General features: G+C 32.3%; 1 protein-coding gene across 5 annotated transcripts in view; it reads right to left on the bottom strand.

Moving 5' to 3' along the window:
- Nucleotides 1–15,740, bottom strand: part of EPHA7 (EPH receptor A7) — a 184,847-nt gene that overhangs the window by 111,593 nt on the left and 57,514 nt on the right. For all 5 annotated transcript variants that reach the window (XM_039467843.2, XM_003922925.3, XM_010333777.3 and 2 more), the window contains exons 4-5: nucleotides 10,161–10,316; nucleotides 8,609–8,944 (exon numbers count right to left, since the gene is read on the bottom strand). In XM_039467843.2, coding sequence (XP_039323777.1) covers nucleotides 8,609–8,944; nucleotides 10,161–10,316 — 492 coding nt within the window. The remainder of the gene's footprint in view (nucleotides 1–8,608; nucleotides 8,945–10,160; nucleotides 10,317–15,740) is intronic.

The raw sequence follows: 15,740 nt of genomic DNA, 5'->3' as shown, positions 1-15,740 counted from the left end.
GAAGAAAGGTTGTTTAGACGCATTTCCTTATGTACGATCTCATTGAGTAGTGTCATAGCACAGCCATGCTGTAAAGCTGTCACAAAGCCAAAAAATACAAAAATATTAAAACCTAAATATACCAAACTACAAAAAATACTAAACTAATGTATGAAAAGCTAGTATTATGTTCCCAGGTACTAATGAAATCATCCCCAATCTGGATCTCTGTGCTTTTACATATTCAATGTTATATAAAAGATATAAATTCATTATACGTTCAGCAAGCTTTCAAAATATGAAGCATTACAAAAGTTTTCAAAGTTAAGGGTTATTTATACTTTTGTTTCATATTTCTGCCTAAATACTCCATTATGGCTGTAAACAGTTTATGATTTTAAATATATTTACAGTTTTAGGACAAAATTACAGAATGTATATCCTTCAAATTATTAGCTTATGTACTCATTGCATAATTTAAGTAATATTATTTCATTTGAATTAAACTAATGTCTTCTATAACCACCTAGATAGCCTAAGAAATTCACTATTCATATTAGAGTATACAAAGAATTTATGTATTCAATCAACAAATATTTACTAATCATCTACCCTGGGCCCAACATGTTAATGGGGTTAGAGAATATGATCAAAGGTACCACCATTTTCTTATAACATGAAGCCTAATAGGAAAGATAAACTTTTCACAAGTAATACGTGAAGAATGTTACAAATATGATACACTTACTGTAAGACCTTATCGCAGAAACGTAATTTTCTCTCAAACTTCCCTTATATGTTTGAAATGTGAAGATGCTGTGCAAGCATATGGGCCTTTATGTGTAAAAGAATCAACATGTATTATAGTAAGCACTACATAAGTTCTGGTTATTAGTATTAATGTCAACACGGTAGTCTATTACCTAATTAAAATTTTATTAAAACACTATGTAAAACATCAACCTTTTGTATGTTTTAATTACCTACAGCCACTAAATAAAAATGTAAGTGTATCTATATATATGTTTTCATATTTATGGTGTCAAAAAATACTTAAATATTAAATAATTAAATTTCTAACACTCTAAAATTACACCTTGTTTAAGCAAAGGATGTGAACTACTAAAATATCATGCCCTGTAGCATGAATGAGAATTACTAAATCTTGCACTTTTAAATGCCTCAGGTTTATAAAATGTCAAGATATTACAGAAACACATATTTTGAACAATTTACTGTTAAAGGTAACTCATTCCACTGATTTTCTGCTGCAGATGCTGTAGATGTGCCTATGAATGTATGTTTTAATAACAGTAACATTATCTCTACAAAATGGTTCCTGTTTTTGCATTTATATCTTTTTTAACCTAGTGATGAAACAATTATATTTCTGTTTCACCCTGTAGAGAATGTTGTGTTTAATATTATTTTATATCATCAGTAAATGTTCTCAAATAAGAAAATATGTTTTCTTATCATGTTGCTTTAAAATATAAATCAATCTTATAAATTCATAACAAGTATAAAAATATACAAACTTAAGTGTTATTTGTTAAAAGACATATAACTTGATGTGTGCCCACGAAATCATTGAAAAGAGACGATCTAAGTTAATTTATGAGAAAACAGTCACAGTCGAGTCACATTAATTAATGTGAATGAAGCTATATCTGACAAAGAAAATGACTGTTGGTTTTGTCTTTTGGGGGATAATTTTGCTTTATATAATGCTATATCATACGACTCAGGTTATATTTCATCTGGTACATTATATAAACATTACAAATCAAATTAAAGTGAATACTAAAGCAAATCTTTATTTTGGCTGAGAAATTAGATCTGGGTATTGAAAAACAGGAAAATTAGTTAATTAAAAATATGCAGGGCTGTTTTTAAAGTTTCCTGAAGAAGTGTAATAAAATAATAATGAGAAGACAAATGCTACATTTAGCAATGCTATCCGACAAAGATCACATTTATTAATATTCTCAGGAAATAATACTTCTTAGTAGGTCTCCTTTTCACTTAGCAGCTCTTATCACTGACCATTAAACCAATCTGCAAGTTCTCATGTAATGGATTATGGAGGTACATATTTAAAGATAGCACTCTATGATAAGATTGCATAAACACAATAATTTTGAGGTAAGAAGTGTACTTGATTGCAATCATTTGGGGCATCACTATATAATTTACTGTGTGAACTTTGTAAAGTCACACAATCGAACCCTCAACATTTTACTTTTAAAATAATATCAGTTCTTAACAACTCCACACATTTTGTTTAAATTTTAACATAATCTGTGTGATTGTCATATAGATCATTCATCCATACACAACAAAACTGATGATGAGGAAAAAAGTTCTTTTTGAGAGACTTCAAATAGATCTTTGAAGATAATTAAGATGTAACATACCTGTATGTTCTGCACATGTACCCCAGAACTTAAAGTGTTAAATACTTTAATGCTTTCTTAATGTATTAAAAACTTGAAGTATTGAATAAACAAAAAGATGTCTCCACATCATAATGGCAGATTCTTTGAAGCTTTCTCATATTTTAGAAAATATATTTTTTTGTAAATATTTTTCATAGTAATTAAGACTAGGCAGGAGAATTTTTTTTAAACAAAGTACTATATGTAATATGTCAAATGTGGAAGATACACAAAAATTAAACCAGGGTCAATCACGTTACTTGCCTGTTCAAAAACACTCAGGTTTCCCCCACTGTCTATCTAGAAAAGTCTCTTTTGCTAAAAAATAAAATTTCCCAAAAATCTTTATTCATCTAGTTCATACCATTATTCTATAAACACACCCTGAATGCTGCCCCTCTTATTCTTTTGCATGATTTAACTACCTACACTAGATGGTGTGATGGGCTGATCACATTCCTCTTAGAAAAGGAATGAAGAAATTATTTGCCCAGCTGCCGAGATATTTGCCGGAAAACAGACCTCAGTTCCCTCCCTCATTTAGAATTTCCTTTCTGAAAAATAACACCTTGTTCCTTCCTAGGGAAAACTGCAACAAATGTCTGGACAACACAGACGTATAAAACTGTCATCTAGGGACAACCTGAGGGTTGATTACAGGTAGAGAGCTCCCCAAGAAGTTGGCTGAGGATTTCAATGAGATTGCATCACAGCTCAGCTCTGCTCTGCTCAGTTCTGCTTCCTTCTCTTCTGTCTGATGGTATTGATCCCAAAAATTCTTCCTAATAAAACTTGTGCATACTAATCTCCATCTAAGTATTTGCTTCCTGAGGAGCCCAACTTGAGAAACTATCACTAACCTCTTTCAAGAGGTTTCAGTTTTCATCCTAACTCCTTCCCAGTGCTTTCCAGAGCATTATAAAAGTTATTCCCATTAAAAGCTATAGTACATGTATACTATTACTCAGATATTAAGAGTGTGCAGTGAATAGTGTAGCACAGTGTTGTACCAAACACTGAGTTATTACTTTGTGTGTTTAGTTATGGACATATGAGGAGCTCTGAGAGGTCTTCTGTCTCAAATCTCTCAGTTGCCTATGGGGACTACATGAGGCCAAAAAAAGTTAGGTGGCTTATCTTTGACACTCTTTTCATGTACTTTTTACATTTCAAAAAATACCAGGAACATAGTAAGTGTTCAATAAATAGTAATTTTTAAGTTATTGCTCTTACTACTATAATTGCTTCAGTACTGTAACATACCTTTTTATTTTGATAAATGTGCCTGAAATTAAGCTATTAGCTCAACTTTTACAATATGTGGAGTCAAATAGTGTACCACTTGAGAAAATTCTAGTATAAAGAGGTAAAGTAACTTGTCTAAAAAAAATGTAATTATGTCATCTAATATCAAATAATATGTCTTTTCTATTAATGCCTAAATGCTTTCACTCTAGTATAATGATTTAATTTTTCCAGTTTTCCCACTGGCCTTAATTTCAAAACATTTTTTTTTTACAGCTAGTATGCAGAGAGGACTGTACTTGATGGTGGTGACACAGATAAACATGACACAGTTTCTGATTTGAAGGATAATTGCTAAGTCCTCTATGTCCCTTTGAGGAGAAACCACATATTATAATTGCTTAAATAATCCCAGAGTGAATGAAGTATTAAAGAAACAGCATTTTTTGAGTGATCTGTTTTTATTAACTTTCATACTTCTGCATACTATTTCTATGCTACCATACTTACTCTCAGGATGGAAGGTAGTGGCAATTACCATGCTCTGATTAGAGAAGAGGGGTAGCATTATTCAGGGCCTGGAATAGGACTTACTTTTATACTCCTACTTTTATATCTGGCAAAGTCACATCCATTCTGAAACTCTAGATTGACTGGCATCTTTTCAGTAAGGGCTTTTATTTGTTCTCTGTTTATTTTATTTTATTTTATTTTATTTCTCTTTTTTTCTTTATTTTCATTTGTTCTCTGAATGAAGCATTCTTTCTTCAGTGCTTTTGTATTTTTTTCCCAATGTTGTTCTACAACATGTGTCACATTATAGTAAGGTGTTCTATTATTAGATATTTAAGAAGAGAACTATTTTTTGCCTTCCTATCCTTAGCATCCCCTGTAGTGCTTGACATGTACTACATGCTTAATATAATTGGCCAAACTAATATTAAAAAGCAGCATTTAAATAGTGCTTAAGAATAGAATACTATGCAACCATAAAAAAGAACAAGATCACATCCTTCGGAATGACATGGATGGAGCAGAAGGCCATTATTGTTAGCAAACTAACATAGGACCAGAAAACCAAGTATCACATGTTCTCACTTATAAGTAGGAGCTAAATGATGAGAACACATGGACACACAGAGGGAACAACATATACTGGGTTCTATTAGGGGGTGGAGGGTGACAGGAGGGAGAAGATTAGGAAAAATAACTAAGGACTACTAGGCTTAACACCTGCATGATGAAATAATCTACTCAACAAAGTCCCATGACAAAAGTTTACCTATGTAACAAACCTGCACATGTACTACTGAACTTAACATAAAAGGTTAAAAGAGGACATTTTTTAAAGAAAGCATTTAAATATATGGAAGAATAAGGATTATACTATCGTAAATTAAATACACATTTTCTCCCTACTTCCTCGTCTAAAATAAAAAATCTCCCTTGTACATAAGTTCATCTCTGTGACTTCAGTCTTAATAGGTCAATATAATTATTAACAAAACAACAAGAACAAAAAATGTATGCTTCAGCCATCTTGTGTATGGTATGTTCATAATAAGTAAATATAAAAATTATATAAATATGAACATTAAAATATCATGTTTTTCAATACAAGTCTATGTTAAAGCTAAAATCATTAGTTTACATAAGAACATCAACTACAAGATAACTGATAACTAGGTAACAGTCATATTTTTTACAGGCCAAACAAAATTAATTTCTCCCTCTTCCCAAGTTATAATACCTAACTGCCAATTCTGCACTTCCATTATTTTCCCTCATGCTGCTGCAGATAAAGAAATTGGTGCATTTTGCCTTGACAGGTTCCCAAAGAGTTACATAAAAAGAGGACTAATTGGCATTCATTTGCTATTTACTGCATTAGCATTTTTATGCCAATTTATGAGTTTTCTCTAATATCATCTCACTTAAAAGGATATACAAGAAGGTAGATATTATTTTATTCCCACTTTTTTTTTTCATGTGGAACTTTAGTGGTCCACCCAAAATATATATACCGCATAGTAGTAGAAACTAGAACTCAAGGCTTTTAATACTAATGGCCTGATTCCTCCCTTGTGCAAGGGAGAAAAGATGTTCAATATACTTCTACTCACACAAACACTGGTATAGGGTTTTGTGTTCTAAACCCTAAACATAAAAGGAACTACAAAGTGCACATACTACCTTTCTAGCACTGGCTGATTATGTGTTATCCTGACTCTCTAAGCTTTCCCAGAAACAGAAAATTCTCTTCATAAACCCTTTTGTACTAGGCATTAGTGGACTGCTGAGGAGGAGGAGAACTAACCAGAAATATAGACTTAAATTCATTGTTGAAGTGATTGTAGCATAAACTAGTTCAGAAGGGATGCTATTTGTTTAATGGATAATGATAAGTTCAAGGGTTTTATAGGGTTCCTTTGATAGTTAGGAACTATCACCCCTCTTTAGGAAGATCAAAAACATGGTAACAGGGGGAAGTGAGTATACTCATGTAATAGAACAATAATTACGAATAGATTCTAAATTTCCTCTGTTAGAAAAAGCTAACTGTAAATTCATGAGTTTTAGCATTTGAGATGTAGTGAAGACTAAGCAATCATCAATTAGTATTTTAATATAAAAGTACAAACCTAGTTTTTAAACCTTTATTTTGTATTTGTTATTTAATAAAATTATATGTATTCTTTTAACCATTTTTGGTTTTTATTGAGGTATAATTTGAATACTATAAAATGTATTCATTTTTAAATATGTGATTAAGTGGTTTTAGCATATTTACAGGGTTGTACAACCATCACAATATATTTTTTGTACAATTAAATCAACCTCCTCAACAAATAAAGCAACAAAAATACGTCCAGCCAACCTAGTTTGTTCTTAACCAGAAGAGAATCAACATCCAAAGCCATTTTACATAACATCTGTGAGATATTTGATTCAAGAAATTTACAGAAAATTGATAATGTATTTAGCCTATATATTAACTTGAGAAATTAAACAATAGATACTTTAGAAACATGAAAAGACATCTGCAAAGTCACCAATTTGGCAAACACTATTTCAGCATCTCCTGGTTATATTAAAAAAAAAATGTCACTTCTTGATATTAGCAGAAATAAAACATCATTCTAGCATAGAACTAAGTTTCTATTAATACTTACACAAAAAAAGAAAAAATAATAAAAAAACAAAGCAAACAAAATACTTACAAAAGCAGCTCTTATGTCAAAATCATAAAACTAAAATGTTTTAGATCTATTCACTGCAAAGTTTTGATGACAAATTTAAATATAAAACAACACAAGTGGAACTATCTAATGACAACAGTATTTTAAAAGAAATAGTTTAAATATTGCTAATAAAAGAGGTCAGTCCAAAGCAAAATACGTAAGTCCAGGTAATTGGTTAAATCAGTTATTTTTTGCCTAATTATTAAAGATTTACATTTCTAAGTTTTACCTTCAGATATCTACTCTTAAATAGGAGTTCTGATTGAAAGAGCCTTTAAAATAAGCATGAGAATGAAACCTTTAGAATAAAAACCCACTAATCTATTCAAAGTGGTAAGCCTGAGATGATATACATAGTTTTCATTATGTAGATATAATTTAAATAGATAACAGTTTGTTAAAATTGGCATGGAAAGGAAGAATAGATCAGTCTGTGCCCAGGAATTTAGGATAATACTGATTGCTTTTAGACAGCCAGCCAAAGACCAAGGGGACCCCATTATAAGCTTATTACATTGTTCACACAACACAATACTCTAGTCAAGGCCCGATTTTAATATTGTTGATAAAATAGCACTTGATTGCATTTACTACATAGCATCTATCTTCAGCAATAAGAATTTTTCAAAAGATTGAGAAAACCCCTAATTTATGAGATTTTCTACAGTAATAAGATTTTTCTGAAGGTTTAGAAAGTTTCCAATTTGTATTTTCCAAAACACACTTAACCACAGCAAAGAATAATTAAGGAGGGCTTCTCAAGCGCCAGTGAGGAAAAAGTGAAAACTGCTTTTCAGCTAAGCTAGAAGTTTACAATTATAACGGTTATGCCATTTCTTCTGAAATCTTCATGAAATCTGCCATTTATTCTAATATAAAAACAAAAATTAATATGATTACAAGTCTACTGATGAACTTAAAATTCCCTCATGCAAATTTAAATGCACACTTGTCATATACTACAAAGATCATAGTCTAGGTAGTAAAAAATTGGAAACATTATTGTGAGACAATGAAGCCAAGTCTTTCACTATTCCTAATTATAATGTAGATTATGATCACGAGCATACCAAACAAAAAGGTAAAAGTGTGTATATATCCTTATTTCATTTTGACCAATATTTTTACTACCCTCATCAAGATCTTTCAATGGAGTTATCTTATAGCAGTCTTAAGGGTTTACAATTTTATCTTTTTTTTTGAGGACGGAGTCTCACCCTGTTGCCCAGGCTGGCATGCAGTGGTCCCAGGCTGGAGTGCAGTGGTGCAATCTCAGCACACTGCAACCTCCGCCTCCTGGGTTCAAGTGATTCTCCTGCGTCAGCCTCCCAAATAGCTGGGATTACAGATGCATACCACCATGCCTGGCTAACTTTTGTATTTTTACTAAAGACGGGCTTTCACTATGCTGGCCAGGCTGCTCTTGAATTCCTGACCTCATGATCTGCTCACCTCAGCCATCCAAAGTGCTGGGATTACAGGTGTAAGCCACCATACCCAGCCAATTTCATCTCCTTTTGTTTACAGATCTCTGAAGATGTTAATGAGTATGCTAATAATTTAACAAGCAACAAGAAAAGTTAAAGCTATAAATAACCAACAAACTGGAAATATCAAGTTCTGTGTAGAGAAACTAAATATTCAAGCAAGACACCTCACGTAAGCAGTCACATTCCATTCAGTGAAGATAAGCGTAAGACATACCTGCTTGACCAGTGGTGATACTGACAGCCGCAAAGAGCCTCTGGGATCGGCTTAAGTCAGAAACTCCATTTACAGCTTCAACTTCAAAAGTATAATTAGCGTGGGCTAGCAGGTCCATGACAGTGACATAGTTGTCCTCTAATCCAGTCTGCTGGGGCATGTATCCAATGTTACTCCCACAGGGAACACATTCACCCTGCTCCCAGCTGCACCGCTTACACAGTATTCTGTAGGTCACATCATTTCTTCCCCCATTGTCTGCAGGAGGACTCCATTCCAAACTTACTGTGGTTTGGTTGATGTTGAAAATGAGGTTCTGTGGTGCAGATGGAGGCCCTTGGGAAACCAAGAATAAATAAATAAATAAGCAAAAGTAGGAAAAAAAAACCATACAAACAGAAAGAACACAAGGATCTGTATGGGGAATTATGTTTAGTGGCTCAATTACCAAAGAGAAATGAGTTGAAATGCTGTCTTTCACATAAACATTTCATTACCTTTACTAGAGAAGCTGTATAAAAAGCCTTCTTAAAGAGGCTTTATTTATTTTCCTTTTAATATGTCAAAATGAAAACAGGATAACAACTGTCTTTGTACTTTTGCCACAGTCTAGCTATTTTTCTTCCAAGCAATTAAAACAGTACTGTTAATGCACCTAAAAAAACAGCTGTTCAGTAGTTTAAAAATAGTTCTCCTTTTAACCATAAAACGGAGAATACATTTATTCATTTTAATATACTCAAGAATGATTTATACCAATGTCTGAGATTGGCTTTAGATTTGGGTCTCAAACATTCATTAATTGAAAAAGCAAGATGTGAGATTTGCTCTGTTTTGTGAGATCTGTTCTATTTAGTGATGGAATTTTAATTCGGAAACCATTACTTTTTAATAACATTTAATATCCATGCAAGACCCTAATAACTTTTTTCTTCAATGGGCTTTCCTTCTTGTTGTCCAGGCTGGAGTGCAATGGCACAATCTCAGCTCACTGCAACCTCCGCCTCCCAGGTAGGTTCAAGTGATTCTTGTCCCTCAGCCTCCCAAGTAGCTGGGATTACAGGCAGACACCACCACGCCCAGCTAATTTTTGTATTTTTAGTAGAGACCGGGTTTCACCATGTTGGCCAGACTGGTCTCAAAATCCTGACCTCAGGTGATCCACTGGCCTCCGGCTCCCAAAATGCTGGGATTACAGGCATGAACCACTGTGCCCAGCCAACTCCAGTAACTCTTAATTTTATTTTTTATCCCTTTTAGACATGTGAAAGATAGTGTTAAAATGTATCATAATTTAGCAGACATGGAAATAACACTGAAGATGATGTAAAATATATTTATATTATTAACCTTACCTGTTTATGAAAAAGTATTTTATATCTTAATATTTAAAATATTTAAAAATATCTTAAAATTTAAATTTAACAACATTCAATATTTAAGTATAATTAAGAATGAACTACAAATTCAATATCTATTTCAATGATGTCACAACAGTAAAATGAGTAGAAAGGATTGGAAAGTCCTTCTTTACTTTCATAGTACAACTCACTTGTGCATGCAACGTACGGTGGGTCAGATGGAGCCCTGTAATACCCATCTTCACATTCACATCTGGAGGAGCCCTCTTTATCAGAAAAACTATGAGTTGGGCAACGAGAGCACTGAAGATCTTGAGAGGATGACTTGTAGAACCCACGGCCACAGGCTGGGTATGTAAAAGAAAGTAAAAATGGAGACATGAGAGCAAATAGATCTTTAAAGAAAATTTGTATTATTTAGCAAGGAATCAAATATCAAATCTGACATATGAAAAACAAACTCTTTATGATAAAATATTCATTTTAGGGTATATCGATAGCCAAATGTTATGACAGTTCATTTTAAAACAAAATAATACCAACAAAGTAATACAGCAAACTTGCATCTCCAGTTGGCATCAGGCCAAAGTCTAGAGCAGTAAACTGAATACAAGCATAATTTACTTAGATAAAACCTTAGAATATTTAATTCAGATATATAATTCAAATTTAACTTTGATTTCAACATAATTAACTTGTTTGTTGATCTGCATTAGACTATTTCAAGTTATGCTTTCTTAATCTAATGTAGCTTTAAACTAACTTTTTACATGTTGATTTGGTTCATGTTGAAAAATATTAATGTAACTCTAATTACCAGACTAGAAATAATAGTGATGTAAAAATTTTCACCAGAAAATGATAGAACTATATTTCTCCAAATTTTCAGGATACTCCAAGTTATAATTTCAACAAATTTAAGTTATAAGGCAGGCTGGTTTCCACTAAGTAAACTTCTTTGATACTAAAAATAATGAAATCCTATGAATAGGAGATTGCTGCACCACCAGAAACAAGGGAAAGTCATCAACAGCAAGTAGATTATGGCCCTGTTTCTCCTCTGCTGAGGGAGGGTTAGGGTGCAATCACACTAATATAGCAACTGCTCTCAGCAATGAACAGAGATAGAGAGCATTTCTGCCACCTCCTAATGAAGTTGCTCTTTTTCACTTAGATTATGTAATTAAATCCAGTAACAGCATACCATTTAATAACACCGGACATTTCATATATTTTTATTTATCTTCAATTAAATTTAGCAAGTTATTTTTCATTATTTCAATAACTTTTATTAATTGATATTATATATTGAATGAATTCAATCTATCCTTCATATGTATTAAATATCTACTTAAATTTTAATAACCTTTACATTTAGCAAAAATAAAATCGTATCTTTGAAGAAAAGTTAGTGAATACTTAAATAAAAATTCAGCATTTAATATATTGGCCGAAAGTTCATTTAATATTCTCCACTTGGGTATTATACAGAAAATTAATTACAATTTTCACTTGGGTCAGGGGCACAGAAGGAAGGAACAATCCTAACTTACTGAGATGGCAGAGTTCTGAAAAAACAGTTGAGTCATCTCTTACTTCTGTTCAAATGCTGAATTTTAATGCACAATTTTGAATATATTTGGGAGCTTAAATACTTTGGGAGGCTTCAACATAGTAGTTATAAATTAAGGACTCAATTTAAAGGTATGTTATGTAGTGAATATAGATCAATAGATGACAGATAGATGATTGATAGATGATAGATGGATAGATAGACAAATAGATCCATCCATCCATACATAGATTTATACAGGGATACAACCACCTCATTGTAAATTTATGACCTGCTACTGCCCTCAGAAGCCAGTTTGCTATGTTGTCTTTAGTTGGCTTCTCAATTAACACAAGAGAAAAGCAGTTACAGAAACATTAGGCAAAGAAGCACAAGGCATCTTTCCATGTTCTGAGTAGAAATTATTACAAACATATGGCACAGAGAGAACAATGAAACTGATTACTAAATACCGTCACAAAAATATAAAATCTTAAAATGTTTCTAAAGATAGGATCTTGCCACATTAAAAAATGTGGTTAACAGAAAGGATAAAGGGTTTAGCTTTGATTTCTCAGGATGGAATGTCTTATTTTTTAAAATATTTGTTCTCTCTTGCTCTATGTATTATCTGTAATTCAAAGATCAGAGACAATATTTTGTAAAACAGAGAAGGCAATGCTTTACTCCCAACTTGCTGTCTGAGACATTAAGGCCTGAAGAAGTAAAACAAACAAACAAGGCAGACATCCAGACAAAGAAGAGCTGTGTGCTGACAAGTTTTTGATATCATATGTATGTTTACTGTTCTACAGGACAAAGGGGTTATGGGGGGACAATGGCAACGTGATTTAACATTTCCAAAATAATGCCTACTAGTGGAATTCTCCTCACAATTCTCATTCTTCTGTTGCAAATAAAAGCCTCTAAATAAAGGCTTATTCCCCTTTTCCCACAAATGAGGTGCATTCCTTGCTTGACTTACATGATTTCAAGAATATATATGATACCTAATGCACAGAAATTTAAAAGTTTATCACTTAACTTTCAAATTACATTGAATTCTGTTACCATTTTAACGGATGGAAAAACAGATTTAAAGCAAAAGTAACCTGTGTTCTTCAAATAATTCTGTTTGTCTAGGATACAACTGTATTTAAACCACAGGACTACTGACACTCAGCCATATGCTATTCTACCACCATTTACTATTAAATGAGCCAAAGTTTGACACTTAAGTAATGGATCTCAAGGGCTTTAGCTATCCTAAAACTTAATTTTCAACAGATCCTTATTATTTGTATTATACATTTTTAGTAATTGAAAGCTAATACTTTAACTTAGAAAGCTATGAAATAATATCGTAACATAACTTAAGAAGAGATATTAAACAGATAGTCTCAGTTTCACTATGAATTTTGACACTGATGATACCTGCACAATTACGGAATATATGTATGACTATCATTAAATAGACAAAGGCAATACCAGAAAAATGTGATCATAAAAGTCTTAACATTTTTTCTTTGAAGTAATATTCGGTCTCAGTTCAGTTAATATTGAAAATAATAAGTTGTGGCAAGCCAATTTACATTTGATCTATAAGGAAACTACCAATTCAGAGTTATTAAAAGTAAGTACAAAGTCTTTGGAGCAACGGTGTTGAGAGTAAAGCCAAGAACATGCAAAAATAAAAGTGGTACCTCTTAGGGTAACAGTGATCCACAGGGTGGGAAAAGCTTGGGAAAGCAGTAACAGATGCTCTTAAAATTAGAAATAGTGATAAGATATCTACACGAAATAACCTCAAGTTAAATATTCAATGAGATAAAGAAGAGTAAAGTGGCATATCTGAGAGATACACACATACCAGAGAGTTAGACAAGCTCACCAACTACTCCCTGAGAAGCTACATGGAAAGGCAGGCAATTTCTCCTGTTTCTAAATGCAGCTGGTCTTCTGGAAACTACTAGTAAAAAGTCTTCAGAGGTAAATGCCTTCTGAAACCTTAAAGATAAATTCCTTTCATTTATAATGATGAAACATGGAACAATAACTTTCTAGGAATTGTGCAACAGCAGTTTTATAAATTTTTCTTCTGTTTTATTTCTCAAAGTGTTCAATAGCACATGAACTCAAAACAAACTGTGATTGATACAGTATGTAGCCTTTGATACAGTATGTGCTCTGTGGTTAAAGTTAGTTACATTAAGAAATATCGCGCCATTGCACTCCAGCCTGCATAACAAGAGCGAAACTCCGTCTCAAAAAAAAAAAAAAAAAGAAAAAAAGGAATATCACACACTGGGGCCTGGGGGGTGGGGGACTAGGGGAGGAATAGCAGGGGGTGGGAGGATTGGGGAGGGAAGCATTAGGAGAAATATCTAATGTAGATGACGGGGTGATGGATGCAGAAAAACACTACGACGTCATGCATACCTATGTAACAAACCTGCGCGATCTGCACATGTATCCCAGAACTTAAAGTATAATAAATAAATAAATAAAAAGAAATGTACCATTTTAACTTTGTGTCTGTCGATGTTTTGATTTTTCTAACTGAACATAGTTTAAAAAGTAGTTTTACTCTATTGATTAATCAGAGATACATATAAAATTTGTTTTAAATATTTAATTACTTTTGTAAAAAAAATCTTTCACGTCTTATTTTAATAATAGTATTTTTCCATGAAACCATGAAGAGCTAGGATTGATTCTTTTGACTGTTCTTTTAGCCCTTAGGGCCTTAATGAATAAAATAAGTTCATTATCCTAGAGTTAAAAACTGTTAATCTTGTCAGATTTCATATGTTAAGCAAGGTTTTGCTTAGTCTTTTCTTTAAATGCAAAACCACCAAAGAAAAGGGAAATCTAGAAAACACATGAAACTTTTATATACCATATTATTTACTGCAATATAGCTACTAAATTATAACACATTATAAGATCTGCCATATTATTTACTGTTAAGAAATAAATGCAGTTTATTATAATTAATTTCAACTATTTAAATAATATATTATCCCACAAAATTGATTTAAATAATATTTTTAATTTAAAATTTTTAACAAAGAACATAAATGGCAATCAGATTTCCCATTTATAAATTAATTAAGAATTAAAAAGCACCAAAATTCTGAAATCAAATATATTTAAATATAGAAGAGAGCTGATACCAATTCCTTGTTTGCTGATTCTCCATTAAATTCTCCAAACAATTACAGATTCCATAGTTGTCTTCAATAGACATTTTTTAAAGCAATGGGATGCCAAGCATTTGAGTTTATACTTGCATTATGCAGTCAGTGGAACAATCAGGGTACTGGTATAACAATTGTAAATGAACAATCATAAAGGCCACCCAAAAGGCATATATTTCCATGCTGTTTTAATAGCTTAAGCAATTAGGTAGAATGTAATGTATCCTTTTCCCGAATGGGGGTGCAGATACCCATACTTGGTCCAGTTCTTTAGGTTTATGACCTATAGGGGCGTGCTTGGAAGAAATCTTATCCAATTATATTTCTAAGAATACTCCTTCCCAAAATTGTGTTGTTAGAAAATCCACCTACTCTAAAGTTCTTTTACAGTCAAAAAAGATCTCCTGATCCTTAATGGGCTCATTTTTTGGAACTCTTAAGCACCCACTTTTATCTCAGACATACTTCACACCATCCTGAACATTAGGCACTGAGCATCCATATCTTACTTGGCTATCTGCAATGGCTGCACATTAGGAAAGCTTTGATAGGAAACTAAAGTCTTAACTCTATCACAGTAATTGAAACATTATTAGGGCCTAGACTTTTCTATATTTAAAAAAAAGTCTTATGGGTGTTCAGAACCAATATCCTTGAGATTCCAAGTATTTTCTTAGACTATCAAAGTCTCTAAAGAATACATAATAATAAAATATCTCCCCTTACAACATTGATGAGGTAAAAATAGATATTATCATTTAAAATATTAAAATGCAAAAATTAAAATCCATTAATAAGCCAATAAAAAATAGGCAAGCAATCTGAATTGATGTTTCTCCATGCAAGCTATACAAATGAATAATATGGACATAATAATGATGTGCCAATGGCTACTGAGCACTTGAAAAGATATTCAACATCGTAAGTGATTAGGAGAATGGAAATCAAAACCATAAATACAGAAGGATGGCTATAACCAAAAAGATAACAAGTGTTGGTGAAAACATGGAGGAATTAGA

Source organism: Saimiri boliviensis, chromosome 4, assembly GCF_048565385.1.
Source record: "Saimiri boliviensis isolate mSaiBol1 chromosome 4, mSaiBol1.pri, whole genome shotgun sequence".
Lineage (NCBI taxonomy): Eukaryota > Metazoa > Chordata > Mammalia > Primates > Cebidae > Saimiri > Saimiri boliviensis.
Note: the sequence above shows the minus strand (reverse complement) of the source record. Positions and strands in the feature narration are given on the sequence as shown.